Source organism: Vombatus ursinus, unplaced genomic scaffold (assembly GCF_900497805.2).
Source record: "Vombatus ursinus unplaced genomic scaffold, bare-nosed wombat genome assembly UNPS02011014.1, whole genome shotgun sequence".
In the NCBI taxonomy this organism is placed as follows: domain Eukaryota; kingdom Metazoa; phylum Chordata; class Mammalia; order Diprotodontia; family Vombatidae; genus Vombatus; species Vombatus ursinus.
In genome coordinates, this window is record NW_020950792.1 from 2,011,557 (window position 1) to 2,036,417 (window position 24,861).

At 35.9% G+C, this 24,861-nt stretch overlaps 1 protein-coding gene across 1 annotated transcript in view; it reads left to right on the plus strand.

The window, feature by feature from the left end:
• Nucleotides 1-24,861, plus strand: part of ABCC4 (ATP binding cassette subfamily C member 4) — a 261,117-nt gene that overhangs the window by 56,636 nt on the left and 179,620 nt on the right. The window contains exons 4-8 of the mRNA XM_027855684.1: nucleotides 2,229-2,453; nucleotides 18,208-18,297; nucleotides 20,708-20,871; nucleotides 22,125-22,250; nucleotides 24,054-24,303. Of these exons, the coding sequence (XP_027711485.1) occupies nucleotides 2,229-2,453; nucleotides 18,208-18,297; nucleotides 20,708-20,871; nucleotides 22,125-22,250; nucleotides 24,054-24,303 (855 nt within the window). The remainder of the gene's footprint in view (nucleotides 1-2,228; nucleotides 2,454-18,207; nucleotides 18,298-20,707; nucleotides 20,872-22,124; nucleotides 22,251-24,053; nucleotides 24,304-24,861) is intronic.

Consider the following 24,861-nt stretch of genomic DNA (forward strand, 5'->3'; position numbering starts at 1 on the left):
GTATTTGATTTTTCCTGCCTTTTAATTGGAAAGCCACTTGAATCAAAGAGATAGAAGTTAGAGGTCCTAATTTTTTAATATTGGGTTTGAAATATGAAGTTTGGGTCTGAAGTATGGATTTCTTTTATGGAGAAAGAGAGGAAGACTGAGTTAGAGGGGGATGCCAGAGTTACTTGGGCATAGATGATAGATGGGACACATTTGTGGTAAAATACTAGAAAGCCTGTGTGGTCCTGGCAGCTTTAAGTGAGTTTGAGTCTAGGTCATAGGAAAGAATTTTTTTTTCCCTTAGTGAGCCAATTCTCTTCTCTTTATTTGGGGTCTCTGGTTGTAATTAATATTTCATTTTATTAGAATCTCATGTTTATAGCTTGTCTGAACTGTTGTTAATTTTGACCTATCAGCTGCTGCCTTGAGTCTGACTCAAACCCAAAGGGGAACATTTCCACCCTTTTCCTTAGCTGCCTAATTATTAGGCATGTGTAGAAATATGAGTAGCACATAGATCGTACACAGAATTACAGAACTGGAAGAGATCTCACGGGTCATATAACCAATTCATGCCTGAACACGCATCCCTTTTACAAAATTCCTGACAAGTTATCTAGTCCCTGCTTGTTGACCTCTCCTGATAGGGGTCTCAATTACCTCCTGAGGCAATCTATTGCATTTAATTATTAGGAAACTTTTCTGTATATTGACTTAAAAACTGCCTTTTAGAAACTTTTACTTATTTCTCCTAGTTCTGGCCCTCTGGCACCCAGCAGAACAAGTACTAATCATTCTTCTATATCATAGCCCTTCAGATATTTAGGGCAATTAAATCTCTTTTTTTAAAAAAATGCCAGATCTGCCCAGTTCTTCCTACCAGTCCTAGTATAGCGTGATTTCTAGTTCCATCACCAACCATATTGCCATTCTTGGAATGCATTCCTGCTTGCTAATGACCTTCCAAAAATGTGGTATCTAGAACTGAATGAAATATTTCAGAGGTAATCTGACATGGCAGAATATAAGAATAATATGACCCCAGTTGTCCTTCAGTGTGAATTTGTTAATGGGAGTTTACACTGAAATGTAATATTCAGTCAGCTTTTTTTGGCTACTGTGTTACTGTTGACTTATGGAGCATGCGGTTGGCTGAATGTCCATCCCCCTGACCACCCCCCCCAATTCTTCTTTCAAATGAATTGTCTGATCATACCTACCAAAACAAGAACCTTCTAAGGTTGGCAGTTGTTTTAAAATAATTTTTGGACTTGTGCTCACCTTGTCCTGGATTAATGCACGGTCTGAACTGGAGGAGAATACCCTTGGCCAGCCATTTGGTAGCTTATGCTCTTATTCTAAGGTCAGCATAAATTTAACTTAACTGACAAATGAAACCCCAAATTGAAGATGGCAGTGCAAAGGAGCTAGGAAGGGAGAGAGAATGGGTCTGTGCTCATTTGGGACAAGTCCCTTTCCTCCCACCCCCATCCTCCCCATTCTCTGCTCTCTTACATCTCTAAAATCTATAACTGAAGAGATCTGCCAATTTTTAAGATACTGAAGGCAATATTTACCCTTCACAATGTCCTTGGAACTACAAAGAACCTAATAACTCCTAGCCTTTTATAGCTTATGTTCTAATCCTGTGATAAAGATACCACAGATTTCTTAGTGAAACTAGAAACTGTTTCCCCAGGGTAGTAATAAATTCAGAATTTAATCAAAGACTTTATTTAAAACTTCTAATAAAATGAAATTTTTGTTGTTAGCTCCCTCCCCACTAACCACTTCCCCCCCTGTGCACCCAGTGAAACTGCCCACAGCTCTGTGATTCCAGCAGTATGGGTGTACAACCTCCATATATTCAGATTGCAATTCCACCTCCACATTATTTCAGTTGTAGGGGGTGAAAAATGTTATGACTTAGAAGACCTTTTGGTGAGCTCTCTGCCCTTGGCTAACTTGGTTCTCCAATCCTACACATACTCATAACCCAGTTCATATTCACCAAGACCATTTGATGAAATGACCCCTGAGGTCTTTTGTTCTATATCTGTGATTTCTAGCTTCTGTTGTGCTACATAGCCTTTGAGAAACCAGTAACCTCCATGCCACAATGAATCATGAATCATTATAGTAAGACTTTGTTCTACCAAAGTGGGGAAAAATTGATATGTTGGATTCTGTGGTTTACATTTTGCTTAATTATGGTTTCTTGTTTCTTTTTTCTTTTTTAGGAAAGCACCAAAATAGTGCAACCGATATTTTTGGGGAAAATTATTGAATATTTTGAACATTATGATCCCCATGATAATGTAGCTTTGAATTGGGCCTATGGCTATGCTGTTGCTCTGTCCATCTGCACGCTTGTTTTGGCCATACTGCACCACCTATATTTTTATCATGTACAGTGTGCAGGAATGAAGCTTCGAGTAGCTATGTGTCATATGATTTATCGGAAGGTAAGTGACTTTATGTGTTCTTTACTTTATGCAATAGTAGTAAGTTGTTTGTATAATACATTATGTTTAAGTTGACTTCATAATTAGAAGGATCATCTTAGGAATATTTCTATAAAACCGGAGAATCCTTTTGTAAAGTCAGAATTTGTGAAAGTCCTCCAATCTTCCTTTTTTTTTTGGAAGTAAAGTTACATTACATTACATGTGTTTCAAGGAAGCTATTATAGGATATAGTATATTTCTCATTATGGGTCAGATCAAGCCAAGTTGAAATCTGAATATTTCTGACCATAGGCTTGCTAGAAGCTATTACCATCATTGGGTTGAAAGCAAATTGTAAGTTATATTTCTGATAATTTCATGCTAATATATGATGCAGTAATATATTTTTCTCTCAATAAAGTCTGTATTTAAAAAAGAATCTGGGCAAAAGACATTTTAAAACTCACTTGGTTTATAGTGACACAAGAAATTTATCTAAAAAATGAGCTAATAATTGTGAAGGCCATTTTCTATCTTTTGGCTAATTTTTAATGAGTCAGCAGGTGGCACTAAATTAATTTTGTGCTTACTAAAACAATCAGTGGAGTGTATGACAGCTAGGAAAAATATAAACCCCACCCCAACATGATCATTGGAAATTCTGTTGACGGGGGATGGATTGTTTCTGTAACTTGATAACGAGGCTAATACTTTTAATTGAAAATAATTTTTCACATTCACTACTTTAAGAAATATTGCCCACTTTAGACATTAGTGATTTCATTTCTTAAACTCTTGATTTGCTTTCTGTATAAGATTCTTTGTTCAAATATCTTTTCCATTATCTGATTAGGCAGTGTAGTAGTAGAATCATAACCAACTAGGATGAAGTTGTAAAAAGAACTGAAAATGCTAGCCTTCCTCATATCAGTTTCCAAATCAAGTTCTTATCTGTGTTACAAAGTGGTAATTTCTTAGTCCTGTTTATTGAAAATGATGGCAGGGTTGGATGCAACCAGTCTCAGTGGGATTGGTAATAGTATTACAACTTGTTTGTTGTTTATAATCTTGGTCACTGATTGAAGCTTATCCCAGATTGTTTGAACAGCTTACTATTTGATTTTGGAAATCCCTCTTATCCGTACTTGTCTTACTTTAAAAAAAAATTCTGATATTAATAAACACCAAGTAAAATGAACGTTTCCATGTATACAGTAGAACTGGGAAAAAAAAGAATTGTATGTGAAACTGTGAATCTGCTAGGTCCAGATAACTTTTCTTTTTTGTATGTATTGTCTGGTTTCTCTGTAATTTTGCCTTTCTTCTATTCTTTTTTGTACTTTAAAATACTTAAATGACCTTTTCTTTGTTTCCTTTTTTTTTTCTTGGCAGCCCTATTCCAGTTCCCCCTCTACCTTTAAATTACCCCATTGAAAAAGAGAGAAAAACAAAACCATTGTAACAAATACCCTGCTATGTTCCTGCACTGTGCTAGGTCCTGGAGGTACAAGTACAAATACTGCTTCAATCCCTACTTGCAAAGGGGTTGATTACATCTTAATAGGGGAGACATCAAGTACGGGTATAAGAAATATAAAGAGAATACAAATACAAATAAAATAATTAAATACTAGGTAGTTTGAGAGAGAGGGCACTAGCAGTTGAGTGAATCTGGAAAGGCTTCATGAAGAAGGTGTACACCCTGGCACAAAGATGTTTTTCTTTTCCCTCCATCAGGGCAAAGGGCTTATGACTGGGAATTACATTCAAGGTGAAATGGGTAAAAAGTGTGTCATTTTATACAATAGGGACTGTTACTATTTGAGCAGCTTTGGACAAACCACTTAATTTGAGCCTCAGTTTGATCATATGTAAAATGGAAGTGATTGTACTACAACCTTTCCTGGCTAACTTACAAAGATTATTAATTATAAAGATAAATTTTTCAAGGTATATGTAAAAATGGCAGGTAACATTCAAGGGAGGTTATCTTTAGATTGTGCCTTTTTTCATGCAGGTGAAGGGTCATAATATATATAATTTTCAAATGATCCACATTGGTGTATATCCAGGTCTGGCCCCTATATGTATGGATATGTGACATTGTTTTATAATTCTTGGTATGCTGTAATGAGTGAGTAATGGAGGCGAAATAGAGATTGTAGTTGTTTAAGGCTCCCTGGCCTGGTGAGTTGTTGTTCGCCTGTTTTTCTTCCTGTTTCCACTAATACCTTGGAAAGTAGTCCTTTAGCCTTTGGGAAATCTGATCGACCTTGGCTTATTGCTTACTTGAATGTAAGCACCTCCCCAAGGAATTAATTTGCTGGGTAGCTTATCATAACAGAATTGTCCCTTTAAGAAGTTGAGAAAATGCTTTCAAAATTCACTTGAAATACAAGAAACATAGGAATACTAAATTTCCCGAAGAGCTAAATTCTTATTTCTAGTAACCTATAGAAAATGAAGAAATAAGATTCTTTATCCTTTCATATAGGTCAGTCGCTAGGGCTGAAAACTGATGTCAAGGCAAAGCATAAAGGCCTTTTTCTGTGTTGTGCCTTGGTGTTTGTGACTTTTCCTTCCAGTGATACCTTGTCTTAATCCTGACGTCTGGATAATTAAGTTGGATTACATCAACAGGGTGACAGTTAAATTATTAGTAGTTTGTGGTTTTGAATAGCATCGTGGGAAATGTACCTTGCTTAAGCTTATTGAACACATAAGCATGTCAAGAGTTCCTTGGCATTCACCTTCAGTTTTTGATCTGCGACTGCTTTTGGCTTTTGATGTTTTGCTATTTCTATACTACCTGTGGGTTGTATAATGGAAAGTTAAATTAGTTTGATTCATACATTTTTTCAGATCTCATTTGTTCAGTCGTTCAGAGTGCCAGTCTGTAGGAGCTCCTTGAAGCGTCTTGCTTGAATTAACCAAGGAGGCTTCTTTTGAATGTGTGTGTGTGTGTGGGGGGGCATTTCTCTTACTTCTTTTGCCAGTAAAGGTGGCTTATAATACTCTCGTCAAACCTGCATTGAGTATTGAAATATTTACTTCTTGAAATCTGAAATAAAGTGAGTGAAAATGTCAGCAACTGAACTACCACTAATAAAAATATTTACAGGTAAAAATAAAGCAGTGACAGTGGCAAAGAAACAGATGAGTAGATTGTGAATTAAAATTTTGTTGAGCGCACCTAAGTGGGTCATGGATGCACAGCTGTGTACTAGGCACTATCAATCTAGTTTGAATTAGTAGTATTACAGCCCATTCATTTGACCACACATCTTGTATTTGGAATTTATAGAGTACAATGAAGGGCATTCTGAGTTTGTAGATTCAGTTAGTGGGTGTCTGATCCCAATAAAATAGGACAGTAATGCCACTCCTGTTTTTACAGATAAGAAATTCATATGTATGTATATATGTATATATTTGATTATGTGTATATACATATGCATGTTCATAAACACATACATAATATGCTAAGACACCTTCCACTACTTGTAGCTTTTTATTCTCCAGTTTTAGATTCATGTCTTTGAATGAATAAGGAATTTATTTAAAAAAAAATTTTTTTTTTTGCTTTTTGGTGAGGCAGTCGGGGTTAAGTGACTTGCTCAGGGTCACACAGCTACTAAGTGTCAAGTGTCCGAGGTCAAATTTGAACTCAGGTCCTCCTGACTCCAAGGCCAGAACTCTGTCTACTACGCCACCTAGCTGCCCCTATGAATAAGAAATTTGAACTGCAACTCATACAGGGATAACATAATATATACTATTATTTATATTTATAAATAATGTATGCATATATGTGAGTGTACATATGTGTAAATGTGCCTATATACGTTTATGAATATACATACACACATATATATGTGAGTATATATGTATATGAAAGAAATACCTGACACGGGGGAATAGCGTAATTCATAGGCTCATTAACTGGTGGCAGAGGTAGGATCATCATAGCTGAGTTCTTGACTCTTAGTGTTCTGTTCATAGATCTTTACTGCTTGCCCTGTTAGACTGGTTTGCGCAGTTAAGCTGCAGTTATTATCTTCATTTAGCATGTCTCAAAACGGAGGTCATTTGATAGTTTTTGCAGCAACCCTCCAGTAACACTTAACTCAGAGCAGGAAGCAGAGTGGAGCACACCTGCAGAGCCTGATAACTCTGACGAGATTCTGTCATTCTCAAAACACAAGCATTGCCATTCTGGGTAGGGTCAGTGGTTCATCTGACCTGCTATTTATTCCATCTGTGACAGTGATGGCAAGGGATGGTTGGTTGAAAGCTACACAATTGTCCTTCTTAACATCAATCAGTAAACATTTATCAAATGATTTGTACTCCTCTTGGTCAAAAATAGGCCGCTAATTGTCCTAACTTCCCTATGTAACTCCTGCATCTGGCTTCTGTCTATTTATGTAAGCTTTTTGATGCTATTTCAAGATGTCTGGAACATATTTGGAAAAAGTGACATTTATTCTTGGAGCCAGTTGGGGTTAAGTGACTTGCCCAGGATCACACAGTCAGTAACTGTCTGAGACCGGATTTGAACCCAGGGTCTCCTGACTCCAGGGCCAATACTTTGTCCAGTTTGCCACCTAGCTGCCCTGACGCAGTGACTTCTGTAACTTATTGCCTTGTGAGGAATAGTCCCTTTTATATGTCATAATTTACCTATTCCTTTGTCCTATTTCCAAAATTCTATAATTTGATGAATAGCTGTGTTTTTACCTTTTTTAAAAATTTTTAGTGTTATAGTAGAAAGACAGAATGGAAGTCAGAAAACCTGGACTTGAATCTTTATTTTTCAACTTTATTATCTGCATGACCTGGCCCCTCTGTCTCTCTGGGTCTTGTTGCCTCATCTCTAAAAAGTGGGGAATTAGATTTGATCACGCATGTCTCTTCCAGCTTTTAGGATCATTCCATTCATAATTTGCTAGCAGTCATTTATATCCCATTCACTTTTTTTTTCAGTTAAAGAATCCCATTTTTTTGGACAAAGAATTTTTTTTCTGCCCTGTCCTCTTGTGGCAGCCCCTTTCTTCTTGATCTTTGTATTTATCCTTTTCTAATCCTTCTTCTGAAGTTCAGTAATGTTTTTCTTGAGATGCTATGTGGGCACACCGTGGTTTTAGATGAAGATAATGTTCTCCATATTGTTTCCACTGCAGTTCACAAGGTGCTGAACAAATGAAATGGACAGCCCGATTTCATTTTGTCTTAAGTTACCCGTGCGTGAAACTTTATAAATTGGGTCTTGTATTTTATAAAATTTTCCCTTGTACTGTGGAATTTTCTAATGAGAGCCTATCTATAGTATAAAATGAGAATGAACAATGTTAAACCAGTTATGGACTATCCTACTTTAAATCTCTGTTTAAAAAACCCATGTTTTATGTTTCCATTCTGGCACGTTTGGATTTAATCCATAAACACCACAAAGGAAGGAGGAGATCTATCCAAAGACAGTTTGTAAAAGTTCCAGATTTCTAAGGAGTTGCTAACAGAGTTAGAAATTCTAAATTCTTTCAAGCAGTTGAAGGAGACGGTCTTTTTATCCTAATGCTCAAGGGGAGAAAACTCTAATGCAGTTGGAGAGAAGAGATTTTTGGTAGAATTATTCTCTGAAATGGCATTACTTTATTATTGTCTTCATTTACTCTGTGGAAAGAAAGCAAGACTAACTTTGAAGGACCTGAAACCTGGGTGAGATTATTTGTCTGTAGGCCATGAAGGACAGTAATCAAGGCAGTGACTCTGAGCTGAGGTAACCATACCCAATATTTTTGGAGCTGGTAGATATTTTAATTAAGTCCAGAAAGGCTGTGACTCCAAGGAAAGAAAGGCAAGGTAGACAAAAGTCGTTCTAGTTCATGTGAAGGATAAAATATTTATATTACTGAGGAAGGTGCTGAATTGTACCTTAGATTCTGTCTTTTTTTAAAAGTATTTTTATATTATCTTTAACATAGGTCTTGCCACTTAAGTTTTTTTAAATAAAATATTTTATTTTTAAAAATTCATTTTAAAAAAGTTGTCAAATTTATGTTTTAAAGAGGTAAATAAGCACCTTACAGCTTATCCCTAGTAATTCAGACTTTGCATTTAATATACTTTCCATTGCTTGGTAGCTTTTTTCTCCAGTTTTAGATTCAGTTCTTTGAATGAATAAGAAATTTAAGCTATAACCCGTATGGTGATAACATAAAATGCCATTTTCAGCCACTACTATTATAGGCCAAGCAACTCTCCTATAAATATAGACTGCAGATATTCAAAGTTTATATTGATTGTTCATTCATACAATAAATGGTGAACTTTGGAGTTTTAAATAAATGTCAGGTATTATTATTACTTTTGAGATAAAATTATTGGAGGCAGGTTGATGGCTCAGTGTATAGAGTACTGGGCTTGAAGTCAGGAAGACCCGAGTTTAAATCTGGCCTCAGACACTCACTAGCTGTTTTATCCTGGGCAAGTTACTTTGCCTTAATGCACTTGAGAAGGAAATGGCAAACTACTCCAGTATCTTTGCCAAGGAAACTCCATAGACAGTATTGGTATGATATGCTCCACAGGGTCAGGAAGAGTCAGACACGACTAAATGACTGAACAACAAAAGTAATTATTGATTTCTGAAGTCACCAGTGAACTCATCCCTGTCCTCAAAGAGTTTATGGTCTATATGTCTAGGAAGTATATAAATAGTATAAATTAAATGTTATAGTTCAGAAGAGGGAGGGTTCATTTTTGGAAGGGCATCTTTATACAGGTGGCTTTTGAACTAGGCTTTGAAGGATGTTTGGAATTTTTTTTTATAGTTGAAAGGGAAGTGGAAGGAGTCCCAAGGAATGCATGCTAGACATTCAAGACCGTGAGTGAAGGTAGGCAAGTAGGGGAGAACAACGAATGTTCATATGATTATGGAAAGGGAATAAATAGTATAGGATAGTCAGAGCACAGAATGTATTGGAGTCATGGGAGATAGGGTTGGATGTAAGTTGGAGCAAGATTGGAAGGTCTTGAATGCCAAGTGAAGCCATTTTAACTTAATTTGGTATGTAAAGAAGAGCCACTGCAGATTTTTTTTATTAGAAAAATGAGACAGTAAGAACGATTCTTTAGGAAAAATTCATCCAGCAGTCAAGTGTCAGATGGATTGGAAAGAAGATCATGGAGGCTTTTGACCTCAGAAGGTCAAAAGAGTCTTAACTAGAATGGTAACTGTAAGAATGGGAAATATATTGTGAAGAGTGCTATGAATCCTTCATGAAATTTTCACCATCTTGAATTTCTGGTTATTATGAGTTCTGAGGTTTTTGAAAATATAGTTTGTAATTCAATTTCAGAAACAGAAAATTGCCCCATTTTATCCACTACATGTGAGTTGTTTATAAGCAAAGTAAATATTTTTCTTATGTTAGGGTGATGAATTGTGCTTTTAATTCATTGTAAAATTCATGCCAGATGGAGGAAGGAAGACTAGAAAGAAGTCTGCCCTAAGGAATTGGAAAGAAAGATGCTGTTAGGAAGGTTTATTTCAGGTAGGAATGACAAATCCAGTCAATAATTGAGCACCCACTTCAAACTTTGGCACTTTCTTGAGGTAAAAAGAAAATTATTTCTAGTAGTCAATAAATTAGCATTATTAAATTTTGCTTCTATTATTTTTGAGAGTGTAATGAATCTCTTTAGATAATTCATTTAATAGCTGTATAGGATTATGTAGTCCAGATGTATTTATTCATGTGTGAATGTGAAGCAGCTTGGGGTAATAAATCCAGCCCTGAGCCAGCTAAGTTTCAGTTGTACCTCAGGCATTACTAGCTGAGTCGTCAGTCTTGGAATCTCTCAGCCTCAGTTCCTCATCAGCAAAATGGATATAATACTAAATTGTACTATTTATTACCTCATAGGGTTCTTCAAAGTACTAAAAGTACTTAAAAAAACCTGTGAATTGTTATTATTCATGATTTAGAAAATTAAAGCCTGGCATGAAATCATGCTGCTGTGAGTAGGTGTGTAACATCATAACAGACTTCTTTTCATCTGTTGTGAAGCAACATGTAGCTTTCCAGTCTGCGGTGTAGGAAGGTTTGTATCCAAGGTGATTGTGATCAATGGATAGGGTTTTTGCTGCTGTGAGAGCATTATTCCTGAAGACTTAACATTTTATGTTGACTGACAAACCCCAAAGAACATTAAGGAATCACAAAATCCTCAACAACTGTAGAATATTTTAGTAAAAGCTTTTTCTTTTAATGGAAGGCTTAGTTTTCCTGAAGAAAGGAATATGTCACACATATTCCATATTTCACATATTGTGAAAGAGAGCTAGAAGCTCTCTTTTATTGATGTTTTCAAGCCTCTGCCAAAATTTGTGTCTTCCCTTTGGGATCCTTTGAAACAATTGATTCAGTTGTTTTCTTTCTTCATTTTCTCTGTGGATAAAGAATTGTTGACTACAGCTGCCATACTGTTATAGTCTTCTGTGCTACAGGGACCCAGAGAACAGGTTTGAGATAGAATTTTAAGGTTTGTGGAAGTTAAAAGGAGAAATGTTTAATGTCCAAGAAAAATGGTCCTTTGTTGCACTTGGGTTGGGAAATGTACTATCATTAGATGTAAGTAATGCTAGCCCCCTTAAAATTGTATGCAAGAAAAAAAGAATTGCTTTTGGTAAGGTATAATATCCTGAATGGATCTTGTAGTATATGATTAACTATCATTTCTTGCCATTTTCTAATTTTTCTTGTTATTTCATAATACACTTCTGTATTCTAAAAGTCTTAATAAGAGTTTTCAAAGGGGAAGGAGGAATTGAACTTATTTTATATAGTATATGTGTATACCACTTAAGTAGCTTTGCTAGACACCAGATATTTGAATTTTAAAAATTCTGGAGATAGAAAGCTACATTTTTACATTCTATAAAATGTTCTATTTATGGCTTGAATTCTCACGAACAGGGTCAAAGCCTTAAGGAAGTTATTGCCTCTGTTGCTTTTCAGACCGCAAGCTGGCTGTGTAGCTCTTTCATGAGCAAAACAATTAAAGATTTTTTTAGATTAATTTTAAATGCAGCTATGATTGTTTTCTGTAAAAGAGATGGCTGAATTTTTTAGTGACTAGTTGAGAGGATGGCTACTTAAAGTAAAAAATAATATATATATATATATATATGTACACACATATGTATTAGGGTGGTTTTTTAGTTATAATCTTAGGGAATAATTTGTTGTGAAGTTTTTCTTCCATACTTCCATACCATACATAATTCCTCCTCATCCCTGCTTGTTTAAATCTGTTTCTTCATATATTTATATATATGCAAATACCATCTTCCTGTATAAAAAAAAAACTCCTTGATGACAAGGATTTTTTGTTTTTTAATTTTTGTATTCCCATGGTATCTGGCACCTAGCTTTTCATTCCTTCCTTTGTTCATCCATTCGTTCATTTCTATTTGAGGTATCGTCTCTTCCATGAAGCTTTCCCTGATCCCATTAACTGAAAGTAATCACTCTCTTAAATTTTCCCAAGGCTTTTTTTTTTGTCAGAATTTCTCCTTTGCTCTTTGACAATACCCAAAATTTCATTCCTCATTGGAATTCCCACAATATTCCATACTGTAGATTGTAAGCTTGTTAGGAGGGACTTTGCTTTTTTTGTTATTGTATTCATAGCATTTAGAATAGTGCTTTGCATATAGGTTGTTTAATTATCTCCCTGGAATTTCTCTTTTCTTCTCCTTTGAAGTTAATTTTCACTACCCATCCTCTTTCCTTTCCGTCATTTTTTTTATTCCATCATTTGTTTACCCCAGAGATTTTTGATTCTCTTCGGGACTGACACTGGTATCCTCACTTTATTAGTTTGACTCATTTCCCAAGAACTATAGTTTGACTCATTTTCTGAAATAATTACCCAGAATGTACTAGAGGTGGAAAGGGAAGGAAGGAGAATTTGAATGATGTGAGGGCACTCCTTTTACAAACACTGATTAATTGCAGTAGATTAAATGGTTGATGGCTTAAAACTCGGTGTGGCAGTACCATCAACCAGAGGAATTTTAAGGACAATTTCCTGCCTTAGGTAAAATGACATCTTCCTGTATCTACGGATTACCTGGCAGTCATGGATACCATGACAACAAGAGAAAAATAGAAATAAAACTTAAGAAATAATAGCAGTTTAGGCTTATTTAGCCCAAGAGTGAACTGTCCTGAATATCTTAATAGACCTTAAAGTACCTTATGCAGGAGGCCTTTCTTAGTCTTACCTTAGTGCCTTTCCCTGAGACTACGCCCAATTTATCCTGTATGATGTGTGTATACATATACATATACACATGTATATGCATATGCATATGCATATACACACATATATTTCTATGTATGTGTATATAGATATGTTTTATGTATTCCATTTATAGAGATTGTATCTAAATATGTTTGTGTATATACATGTATATATCTATATAAATAAATACGCATATATATGTATATATAATTAGAGAGAGAGCGTACCAATGATCAGTGCATGTTCCTGGTACATAGTAGGTACTTAATAAGTACAGTTGACTGATTAGTTGACCTAAGGGCATCACTCTCTTTCAAACTGAGGTTCATAATATTCCTCAGTCATCAAGAAAATGTTAAATTATGAATCAGGAGAGACCAGAGTTTGAATCTGCCCCCTTAAAACTTAATAGGTGTGTGAAACCGTTGACAAGTCACTTATCAGTGACCGATAAGTAAGTCTCAGTTTCCTGGTATGTAAGATGTTCTATAATTTAATATGTATAACATACATGTAATATATATGCATATATATGTATATACATATGCTGTAATTGAATAACAGCATCATAGGGGAGTTATGCAGATCAAATGAGTCAGGGGCCTTGTTTTCATATTTCACATTTCCTCTTTGGGTCTGTTTCTTCATCTTTAAGATGAGGGGATTGGGACTAGTGGCCCCTTAACATCCCTTCCAACTCTAAATCTTTAATATTATGATATGTACTTCAATTAAGAATAAAAATTCATTCCATCCCTCCAGAGAATTTAAACTAGGATCCTGATGACCTTTCTTAGGATATTGTTTTCTTGTCTTACGTCCACATTACAGAACCTGACAGACCTGTCAGCGCAGGAGAAGGAACTGGGTTTTTTCCCAGTTAGATATTGTAGCATGTGGGTTGTAGGGAGTTTTGGTGGGAAGAGTAGAGTCTTCCTTGTACCAGTGTTCCTTTCTTTCCTGAGTCTACACGACAGTGATAGGGTAAAAGGGATTAGAGCTTGGGAAGGCCCATTTTGGGAGAAGTGAGGGCTTTAGTGGATTTGTCTACTGTCTAGGTAAGCAAGGCGAAACAGGTGGGGGAGGAAGGGAAGACTGTTCACAGATTTAAATTCTGTGGATCAGTGTCTCTCCTAAATAATGCAAACAACTGAGAGTTAATTTGATGAAGTATTTTAAATATTCATGAGATGTTAATATAAAAATGGAAAAAAGATACATAAAGTAATGAAAAATGACTATCTGTAGGTAAAGACCCCTTGTAAAGAAATCTTAAAACCAATGTACATCGATGTGTATGTTGTTTTCCTCATAGAACATAAGCTTATCAAAGGCAGGGACTATGTTATTTTTGGTTTTATATCTCTGTTACTGAACACAGAAAAGGACGGACATGGTAGACCCATAATAAATATGTTAAGTGAAGGAATGAATAAAAATCTTACTTTGTCACATGGTGAATCAATATATTTCAAAACATTTTACATAAATATTTGTATCCCTTATACTAATATAACATTGTTAATGGTATTTAAATGTATGTGTGACTGAAAAAAACCCTACAATTTTGTGTGAAAGCTTTATCTTTGATTAGGAAGATACTTTCCGTCATCTGATGGCTGTAGCCGAAGGTATCTGTGTTGATTCCCAGTAACTTCAAACTGTGTCTAGAAGCTTTTCTTTAATATGTTATTAAAAATTAATTTCTTCTCCTTGCTTTTTACTGTATTGTTTGGCAGCTACTTTGTAGTATCTTGTTATATCTCCATCTTACATACGTATAGTCTGGTTAGTGGAGCTGAGGTGTGTGGTTTTTTTGGTTTTTTTTTTTGGCATTGATGGCCTACTTGTTACTGGTGAGCCAGAATTGGCATGAGATAGCTTATGTGATTAAATATGGAACTTTTCTTTTATCCCTGCAGCAAAAAATAATAACTACTCTGTGCTTCCATGCCATTCTCATATAGCCTCTTGTGAAAGCAGAAACTGTTGGAAATGCTCAAGAAATTAGACAAGAATTTAGATTATAGGTCAAATTTGGCAAGTGTTGTTAAAGTTGAATACTTCTCTATGGTTTTCTTTATTACATTACATAAGTAAAAAGGACCTCAAGAAATTGCTATAATGAGTCTACGCAATGAGAGAGGGACTATCTAATTCTTACTATGTTTAATGGGAATATTTCTTCACCTAATTTTTATCAGTGCACTTTATATAACATAGTACAGCTTGGTATAGTAGAAAGCTATACTTAGAATCAGGAAAAACCTGGGATCAAATTCTGTCTCTTGCCTCTTAACTAGTTTTTGAACCATGGGCCACTCTGAGCCTCAGTTTACTTTCTTGTAAAATAATTACAATAAATATTTACCTCATAGCATTTTTTGAGTATCAAATTAAAGGGCTTTAAAAAGCATTAGGGCTATGTCAGTGATGATGATGATGATGATGCTTCTTTAAGCTCTTTTCATATTGGATGGGTTTTCTTGATGTTGACTGGTCCAAGTAATATTTTTTTCTGATTTTTAATCTCTGTGCTACCTTCAGGCTAATTTTCTTACGTCTTTGTTTACAGAGCAAAGGCATCAGAAAATAACCGCTTTGAATAAAGCCGTGTTTGTAGAAACAGAAAAAAGTGAATTACAAATAAAGCTAATTGGGTTTTCAGGGCCATGGGTCCCCTGAGTTGTTTAATTGTATTTATTTAATTTAATTATATTAATAATATAATTGTTTAACCCTTAGGGAGCCAATAAGGTGTAGCAGAGTGGGAAAACTTGTGTTTGAATCCTGGGTCAACCAGTCATTACCTGTATGATCCCGAGCACAAGTCATTTAACCTTCTGTGCTTCACTGTGTCCCCATTAAAGTGTTGATAGTAATGCTTTGACTACATAAATGCAGTGTTTTTGTGACTTTTATATCAGTTTTCTCCTTTAACTCTCTGAACAAGCTTGTAGATAGAACGTGTTACTTCCATTTCTGTTTGACCCACAAGGTCACTGAGACCTAGCAAAATGTATTGAATCATATAAGAAAATGTACAACCTTGACTAAATTTCAGGATTTCTAATTTTAGTTACATGGGAGGTGGTTGTGTTGGCACACTGTTCCTAGCACTGTTCCTCAATGTATTTTTTTTCCAGTTGGCCAATTGTATTTTTTAGGGGCTTGTTTTCTTCAGTTAATTTTGTTCTTCCGTTTCCAAGCTATTGACTCTCTCTTGCATACCTCTCATTTCTTTTCCCATTTTTCTTCTACCTCTCTCATTTGACTTTTAAAATTCTTCTTGAGCTCTTACAAGAAGGCATTTTGGACTTCAGACCAGTTCATATTCCTTTTTGAGGTTCCAAATGTGGGTTTGTTGACAATGTTGTCCTCTTCAGAATTTCTGCCTTGATCTTCACTCTTCACTCTATCATATGTTTCTTTTTGCTCATGGTGTTTGCTTATTTCCTGGCCTTTAAAAAGATTGAGCTGTCCTGGTGGGGAGGGTACTGGCCCAACCTTCTTGTGTTGGGGGCCCAAGGCCTGGTCACTGATTTTGTGTGCTGGGGCCTCTGATGCTGGCAGTTGGAGGCTGTAGGGTTCTGGCAGCTTACCTGGTGTTGGGCTGGAATCAGCATAGCTGGAACTCTAGGGGTAGGATTGGGTAGTATGGTTCCTGGAGATTTCCTGCTCACCCTGGGCCTTTCCTTCCTTTCACTTTCTTCAGCTCCTTTCAGATGGATGTTGTAGGGTGTTTATCCACCTGGGGCCCTTTGTAGTGCTGCTTCCCTTATTTTTGCTGAGGCCCTGGGAGACCTGGTTGCTGTAGAATGCCAAGGCACCTGGTGGTTTTCCAAGCTGGTTTCCACTAGTTCCCCCGCCCTCACTGAGGCACTCGAGGATCCTGGTGGTGGTTTGCCTGCTCCACCACTTGGGTTTCAGGATCTCCTCCTGGTATGCTGTGGTGGGGCTTTCCACTAGCTTGCTGGGACACCTCCTATTCTTTACTGCTTCCCTTCCCCCAGGGCAAGAAGGGCCTTTCCCATTAATCCCTCAAGCTACTTGTGCTACTGGACTGCTGCTCTCCATCTTTCTTCTGGTTCAGCTATTCCAGGGTTTTTCCTGGGGTGATATTTTCTGGGCTTTCAGAGGTTAATGAGGGAGGGTAAGAGTGACTTACTTCTTACTCCGCCATCTTGGCTCCCGGCTCCAGCACTGTACTTCCCATGTGGTAAGTGCTAATTGTTTGTTAAATTGAATAGAGCCAGCTCAATTTACAGCAGGTTAAATATGTGATATTGGTAAGTAAACTTGTTCTTTTTATTCAGAATGATTTTTGACTGCAAAAGTGTAGAGTTAGTGGTAGCTCTTCAGTTAAGGAAAATAAAAAAAAATTCTAAATATTGGGATTGAAAAAATATACACAGTTAAGGAAACCACTGTGTGTTATTTATTATTCCTGTGTGATTATTCCTTTTCCTTTTTCCTTTCATTTTATCACCTTTGGCATAGTAACCATATCTTGAAGGTATAGAGTTATCAAGTATGGAACAATTGCATCCAACGAAAGAAATATAATAACAAGTCATCATTTAAATAGTATTTCCCATGTGCCAGTTACTGTGTTAAGCACTTCACAATCATATCATTTGATCCTCACAACAAGGAAGTGGGTGCCATTATTATTATTTTCCTTTGTACAGATCAAAAAACTGAGGCAAAGAGTGAAAACTTGCTTAAGATGACACAGCTAATAAATTTTTCTGAGACTGGAGTGTGACTCAGGTTTCCTTGCATTTTTCCAGTATTTTTTTTTTGCATTTGATACCACAATTACGGAGAACACATTTAAAGAGTCAAATCAGTTCCCACAGTGGCTTTGAGAATTAATGAGGTGTAATGAATTTGGCCCAGGTAGCATGATGTGTTGGGAAAGGGCTATATTTGGAGTGAGAGAATCTGGGTTCGAATTCTGACTTTATGAACTTGAGTAGGTTAAAATCTCATGTGCTTCATTTTCCTCATTTGTAAAATGAGGGGGTTTGGGCTTGGTGACTTCTAAGGTCCCTTCTAACTCCAAGTCTGATTCTGTGACCTGTTCTTAAGCCCTTTTGACACATATGCCCATGTGATCATGGTAACCCTTACGTCTGTACATTGTAGGTATATATTAGTCAAGGCACTTTCCACACTGGGAGTTCCCACACTGATGAACTCACAGGTCTGAAACACAACACCAGTTCTATTGTATGCAGCTACCAATCTGCAATGAGCTTGAATTCTATCACCAAATCTTCCTTTCTGAAATGAGTCACTTTTTCTTTTTTTTCTGGGATGGAGAGGGGTATAAAAAAATCACAATTTGAGACATAGTCATATTCATTTTCAGGCTATTTTATAAATGTGACCAGAGATCATTGGCATCATTATAATTCAACAGTACTCTTTCTGCCTTTTCTTACTCTGCCAGGCACTTCGTCTTAGTAATGCTGCCATGGGAAAGACAACTACAGGTCAAATAGTGAATCTTCTATCCAATGATGTGAACAAGTTTGATCAGGTAAAAACAAAATTACCCTGCTGATGAATTGCAAATACTGTTTGTTCTTTTTTTTCCCACAATTGTTATGTGTGAGTTAATTAAAATTCATTTGTAACATATTTTAGTGAGACATCATTTTTTCTGCTTGTTCATATATACCAGTGGTATGATAGATAGATTAGATAGTGATAGTGTGATCAAGTGTGAATCTTTTCTTTAAAAATAACAACAAAAACAATCCCATGTTTGCTACCATAAATTGCCATAAAGAGACTATGTATGATTTTCCTATAATTAATTTCCAGAGAGTGTTGAGAACTAGAAAGGATTATCAAGTCCTGTCTCTGCATTTTACAGATGAAGAAATTGAAACCCAGAGACATGAAGTAATTTTCCCAAGGTTACATAATTAATTAGTGGCAGAGGCGGGGATGGAGTACAGGTTTGTCTACTTTTCCTAGTACAAGAAAGGGCTTTTAAAAATAAGCAGGGAAGTTTAGGTCTTTCAAAACACTTTCTGAGTATTCTCTTCATGACCAATAAATTAGAAGATTCAGAGGTCTTGACCCATCATTTAGGGCTTTTGATATGTATCTATGTGATCAGACTTAGTTGTTAAGTTTTTATGGCAAATAACTTGAAAGGTAAAGGGCTCATTTTCTGTAGAATAAATATTTTTTCCAATACTATTAAAAATAGTGGTATGATTGGGAAGATTACTTCACAATGACAGCCTCATTTCTTCATCTGAGATACAGTGTACCTCACAGATTTGTAGCGAAGTTCAAATGAGATACTATGTGTAAAGTGCTTTGCAAATCTTAAAGTGCTATAAAATATTATTATTATCCTCTATTCAAAACATTTTCTTCATTCACAAAGAGAAGATGGATAACTTTGTAAGTACTTTGAGGTAAGAGGAAGAGTTTATTTATTTAAAGAATATCTTTTCCCCCAATTACATGTAAAGACAATTTTTGGCATTTTTTTAAAATTTTGAGTTCCAAATTTTCTCCCTTCCTCCTTCACCTCCCTCCTCTTTGAGGTAGTAAGCAATTTGATATAGGTTATGCATGTGCAGTCATGCAAAACATAATTCCATGTTAGTCATGTTGTTAAAGAAGACACAGATTAAAAGAAAAAATGCATTTAAAATGAAAAATAGTATGCTTTGATCTACATTCTGACTCCATTAGTTCTTTCTCTGGAAGTGGAGGTGGATCATGAGTCCTTTGGAATTGTCTTGGATTATTGTATTGCTGAGAATAGCTAAGTCATTCACAATTGATCAGTGTACAATATTGCTGTTACTATGTACAGTGTTCTCCTGGTTCTGCTTACTTCACTTTGCTTCAGTCCGTATAAGTCTTCCCAGTTTTTCTGAAATCAGTCTGTTTGTCATTTTGTGGGGGGGGGGGGGGTGAGGCAATGGGGAGTAAGTGACTTGCCCAGAGTCATACAGCTACTTGAGTGTTATATGTTTGAGGCCGGATTTGAACTCAGGTCCTACTGACTCCAGGGCCGGTGCTCTATCCACAGCACTACCTAGTTGCCCCTAGTTTGTCATTTTTTAAAAAATTTCATTTATTTATTTTTGGTGAGGCAATCAGGGTTAAGTGATTTGCCCAAGATCACTCAACTAGTAAGTGTCAAGTGTCAAGTGCCTGCGTATTTGAACTCAGGTCCTCTTGACTCCAGGGCTGGAGCTTTATCCATTACACCACCTAGCTGCCCTTGTTTATCATTTCGTAAAGCATAATAGTATCATTTCTTAAAGCACAATAGTATTCCATTCCATTCCTATGCCATCACTTGTGCAGCCATTCCCCAATTTCCGCTCAATTTCTAATTCTTTACCACCACAAAAAGAGCTGCTCTAAATATTTTTGCACTAATTGGTCTTTTCCTCCCCTTTTTTTTCTTAAGGCAGTTGGGGGTAAGTGATTTGCCCAGGGTCACACAGCTAGTAAGTGTCAGGTGTTTGGTCTGGCATCACGTTTGAACTCAGGTCCTCCTGACTTCAGAGGTGGTACTCTATCCACTACGCCACCTAGTTGCCTCCTTTTTCTTTTTTTTTTTTTTTTTTCAAAATCTCTTTGAGATACATTTGATAGCTCTTTGGGCATAGTGTCAAATTGCTGTAGGAGGGCAAATTTAACAAAGCTGGTAATTGGTTTTTCTCCTTTCAGGAAACAACATACACATTCTCCCTTTACCAGAAATGGACAATTGGAAGCACCATTTGCCATTTCTTTGTTGAAGTACTTTGTGATGGTCTTTGTTTAGGTTACAGTCTTTTTCATTAGCAGAATGGTACTGACCTTTGCTGTTTTTAGCCTTTTTTCCTCCTTAGGATTCCTAGCTCTTTTTACTTCACTCAATCCTGACAGCCTTTTTTGTTTGTTTGTTTGTTTGTTTCTTTGTGAAGGTGACAGTATTCTTGCACTTTTTGTGGGCTGGTCCAATTCAGGCCATAGCAGTTACTGCCCTGCTCTGGCTAGAAATAGGAGTGTCATGCCTTGCAGGAATGGCAGTCCTGCTGATCCTTCTGCCTCTTCAAAGCTGCTTTGGGAAACTGTTTTCCTCTTTCAGGTAAGATCAGTATTGATTGCATAGGTTATGTATGTGTGATAGTATTTGTATTTGTAGTTTGTATTTAGATAGTATTTGTAGTTTGCTTGATGATTTAAAAAAAAAAGTCCCTATGTTATTAAGTCTTTGTGTGTGTTGTAAATTGCCCCTAACTCAGTTAATTATGACTGCCAAAGGCCATTCTTTAAGTGCTTACGATGTGGAAAAGGCCATTGGACGTGCATTTTAAAACTGTTTTCATACTTATATACTTCATGATCACCATCTTAAATATCAAAGATGATATATTTTAATATAATTTGTAAAAATATTATTTCATACAGAAATAATAATGCACACGTTGGAATAATGGGAACTGAATTGCTCTAATTGGTTATATGTTTAGTCATGTTTCTGTAATTTACATTGTTAAATATTTTCTCAGTTTTTGTTCTCTCACCCTCATAAGATTAACTTCTTGAGGGTAAGGATTGTCGGCTCTGCTTATTGGCAGTTCTGCTTTGTGCCTAGTAGAGTGCCATGTAAACAACTGGCTCTCACTAAGTGCTCTGGGTGATTACTATAGTGATAATGGTTCTTCTTTGGGTATAACCTAGCTTTTCAGTGTCCTTTACTACCAAACTGAAATGGGCTTTCCTGATATCATCTAACCTGTATAATATGTTCTTGGCGATCTTCATTCATTTTGACAACACAGTGACTTTTTTGGGTTCCATCTTGCACATATTAAATTTAATTGCAAGAAAACCTAAAGATCTTTACCTCCAGGAGCTTTTATTGTCCACCCATGCCTTCCCTATCTTTTATTTGTGCAATTGATCAAACCCAAGGATGGAACTTTACATTTATCCCTATTTAACTTACAGTAATGGTATCTTATTAGAGTCAATCAATTGTTCAAGTTTAGCAGGGCCGTTTTAGATTTTTGATCCTTTCATCCAGTCTGTTAGCTATTCTTTCTAGTTTTGTGTCTTTTACAGATTTGAATAGCACAGGCCCAAGGACCAATTGGTGTAGCATCCTGTTTTAGATCTGTTAATGAATTCTCTTTGGGTCTGGTCATCTGTGTTGGGCTCCCCTCAAACCATTAGTAGGTACCAGGCATTGATGTCTTTGGCATTTGTGTTAGGAGGTTAGCAGTTTGATCTTGTCCTGGATTTGGTCCATCATCTCTGTCCATAAATGGTGGCAGTATTGCAAGTTAGGTATTGATACTCATACCATGAAGAGTAATTCATCTTTCTGTATGTTAGGAGCCAGACTGCTGCTTTCACAGATGTCAGAATTAGAACCATGAATGAAGTTATAACAGGCATAAGAATAATAAAAATGTATGCCTGGGAAAAGCCATTTGCCAACCTCATTACACATCTCAGAAGGTAAGTTGTACATGCTCTCTGTATTGTATCTTGTTAAATGATTGCATTTTCATATTTTAATGCCTTTTTAGTTACTCATCTTACTGTACCTAATTTTAGGAGGTTTGAAGAAATTAGTTCTTTTATATTCCTCGGTTAGCCTTTTTTCTACCACCTTCCTACTCTCAAGCTCACAATAAAGTCAGTTGCATATTGTATGATCCCAAATTAAAGGATGAACTTGTCTCTGCATCTTCTAAGAGACTAATTTTGGGGTTAAATGTCCTTAAGAAGCTAAACTAAAATAAGAAATATGATCAAGCTGTAGTCAAGGCAGTAGATAATAGAGTAGAAAACAAACTTGGAAAATGTTCATCCTGGACACTAGCATAAGTATCAGGTAACATTGTCTTTCCTATGCTAATTAACATGAATGAAATGAAACAATGAATTGTAGAGGCCTGGAGTTGAAAGGACTTCAAATTATGTAATCAAGTCTCTTAACCTATCTCAGAGCTATACTGAACATTTCCACTGGAAATAGAGTGTGTGAACCTTTTTTTTTGAAGTATTATGATAACTTTTATTTTTGAACATGATTGATTTTCTTTGTACTTTTACGTGTTTTAATTTATTCATTTAAAAACATTATTTCATTATTTTTGGAAGGGTCTGTAGGACACAGGAGTCCGTGACACAAAAAAAGATAGTTTTGTTTTAAGCCATGCCATGTTATTCCTTTTTTTTTTTAAATACAGCTCTGATAGAAAAGTTTTAATTGTGGTAAGCCAAAATCTGCGTTTTTTTCCGTCATTGGTTCTAGTTGTACCTTTTGAGACTTCGTTTAAAAAAAAAAAGTGAATCTTTCTTCCAGATAACATCCCTATTAAATATTTGAAAACCATTATTTCATCCCCCACCAAGGTTTCTTTTTTTACCTGCCTGGCATTTTCTTTTATTTTTTTAATCTACTGGTTAACTTTGAAAAAGAGTTACAGTAGATTGAATAGGAGGTACCATGATTCCTGGGGTTAAATCTTGGCTCTGCTATCCATTTGACTTTAGGCAAGTCATTTAATCTCTTTATGCTTCAGTTTCTCAATCTGTAAAATGAGAAGATTGAACCAAATGGCCGTCTAAGTACTTTTCCACATTTACATCTGTGACCCTTTTATTACCTTTCTAGTCCTAAATTCTATGATCCAAAGTCGATTAAAAAAATACCTTCTCCTTTCCTTGGGTATAATTAGAGTTGGAAGAGACCTTTAGATGCCATGCAGTGCAGTTTTGCTCCTCATTCAGTATTTTTCTCCCTTTAACTTTCCAACATGTAGTTATGGAGCTTCTGCTTGAATATTTCATATGGTGAGCACCTCATTGCTTCTAATGATAGACCATAGTGTGTGTTAGTTATCAGAAAGTTTTAATTCTCCAAAATCCTATTCCTTTATGATGTGCTCACATAGTTTCAATTTAAACATATTAATTGTTTAATTTCTTATTTGATCAGTTTTCATGTGAAATTTCCATTTTGGAAGTTAAGTAGGAAGCGGTTATATTTTTTCTACTCCTTTCATTTTACCTATCATCTCATGAAATTTCCTTATATATTAAGCAAATGCTTATTTGATTTTATGCATAAACTAAATGTTCACTATTCCCTATAGCTATTTTAGCTTTGAATCTTTTACAAGTAAGAAACTATTTGTTTAATCCGCTTTATGTTCAGTCCACGAAAGCGCTGCCTTAAAAAAGACATCGTTTTTGTATTTGAAGATGGAATATCAGTATTATATTTATGAGTTTTTTTATTCTTTCTTTCAGGAAGGAAATTTCCAAGATTCTTAAAAGCTCCTACCTCAGAGGGATGAATTTGGCATCTTTCTTTGTTGCAAGCAAAATAATTGTATTTGTGACTTTTGCAACCTATGCACTCCTTGGAAATACTATCTCGGCCAGTCGAGTATTTGTTGCTGTGACGTTATATGGTGCAGTGAGATTGACTGTTACACTGTTCTTTCCAGCGGCCATTGAGAAAATGTCCGAAGCCCTCATCAGCATACAAAGAATCAAGGTTTAGTGAACAATTAGTCTTAACTTTTCTGCATTTGGAATGTACCTTTAAAACATGACACCTCATTGATACATGATCATTGTACTTTAGGAAAGCAAGCCTTCTGGATAGATGAAACTTATCCAATTAAGTACCAACACTGGCTTTATTTTCACCATTTTTAATGGAAATCTTTCTCAGATGAATTATACATGTTCTTGTACTCTTAAGCAGAGTATATGGCAGGGGTGGGAACTTTAATCACTTGATGACTTTGTATCATCACCATTACAGAAATCAATATGTTGCTCCATAATAATGGTTAATGAGGTGTGTTTTGCTCCTTTGTGAAGTTTGAATTCTCGTGTCTTATCTTTTATGGTTTTTCTGTCTTCTTTGCTGTCTGGCTATTAATATCACTTCTTGCCTATTTTTAGTCAATCACCTTTTTCAACCCACTCCTCCCACCAACTCTGCTTCTGATTTGCTGGTTTTGATTTCCTCTGGTCTTAGGGAAAATATCTGAGGAGAGACAAACTCTAAATTATCATCTGAAGGATTTCCTTCTGAGTGCTTTTA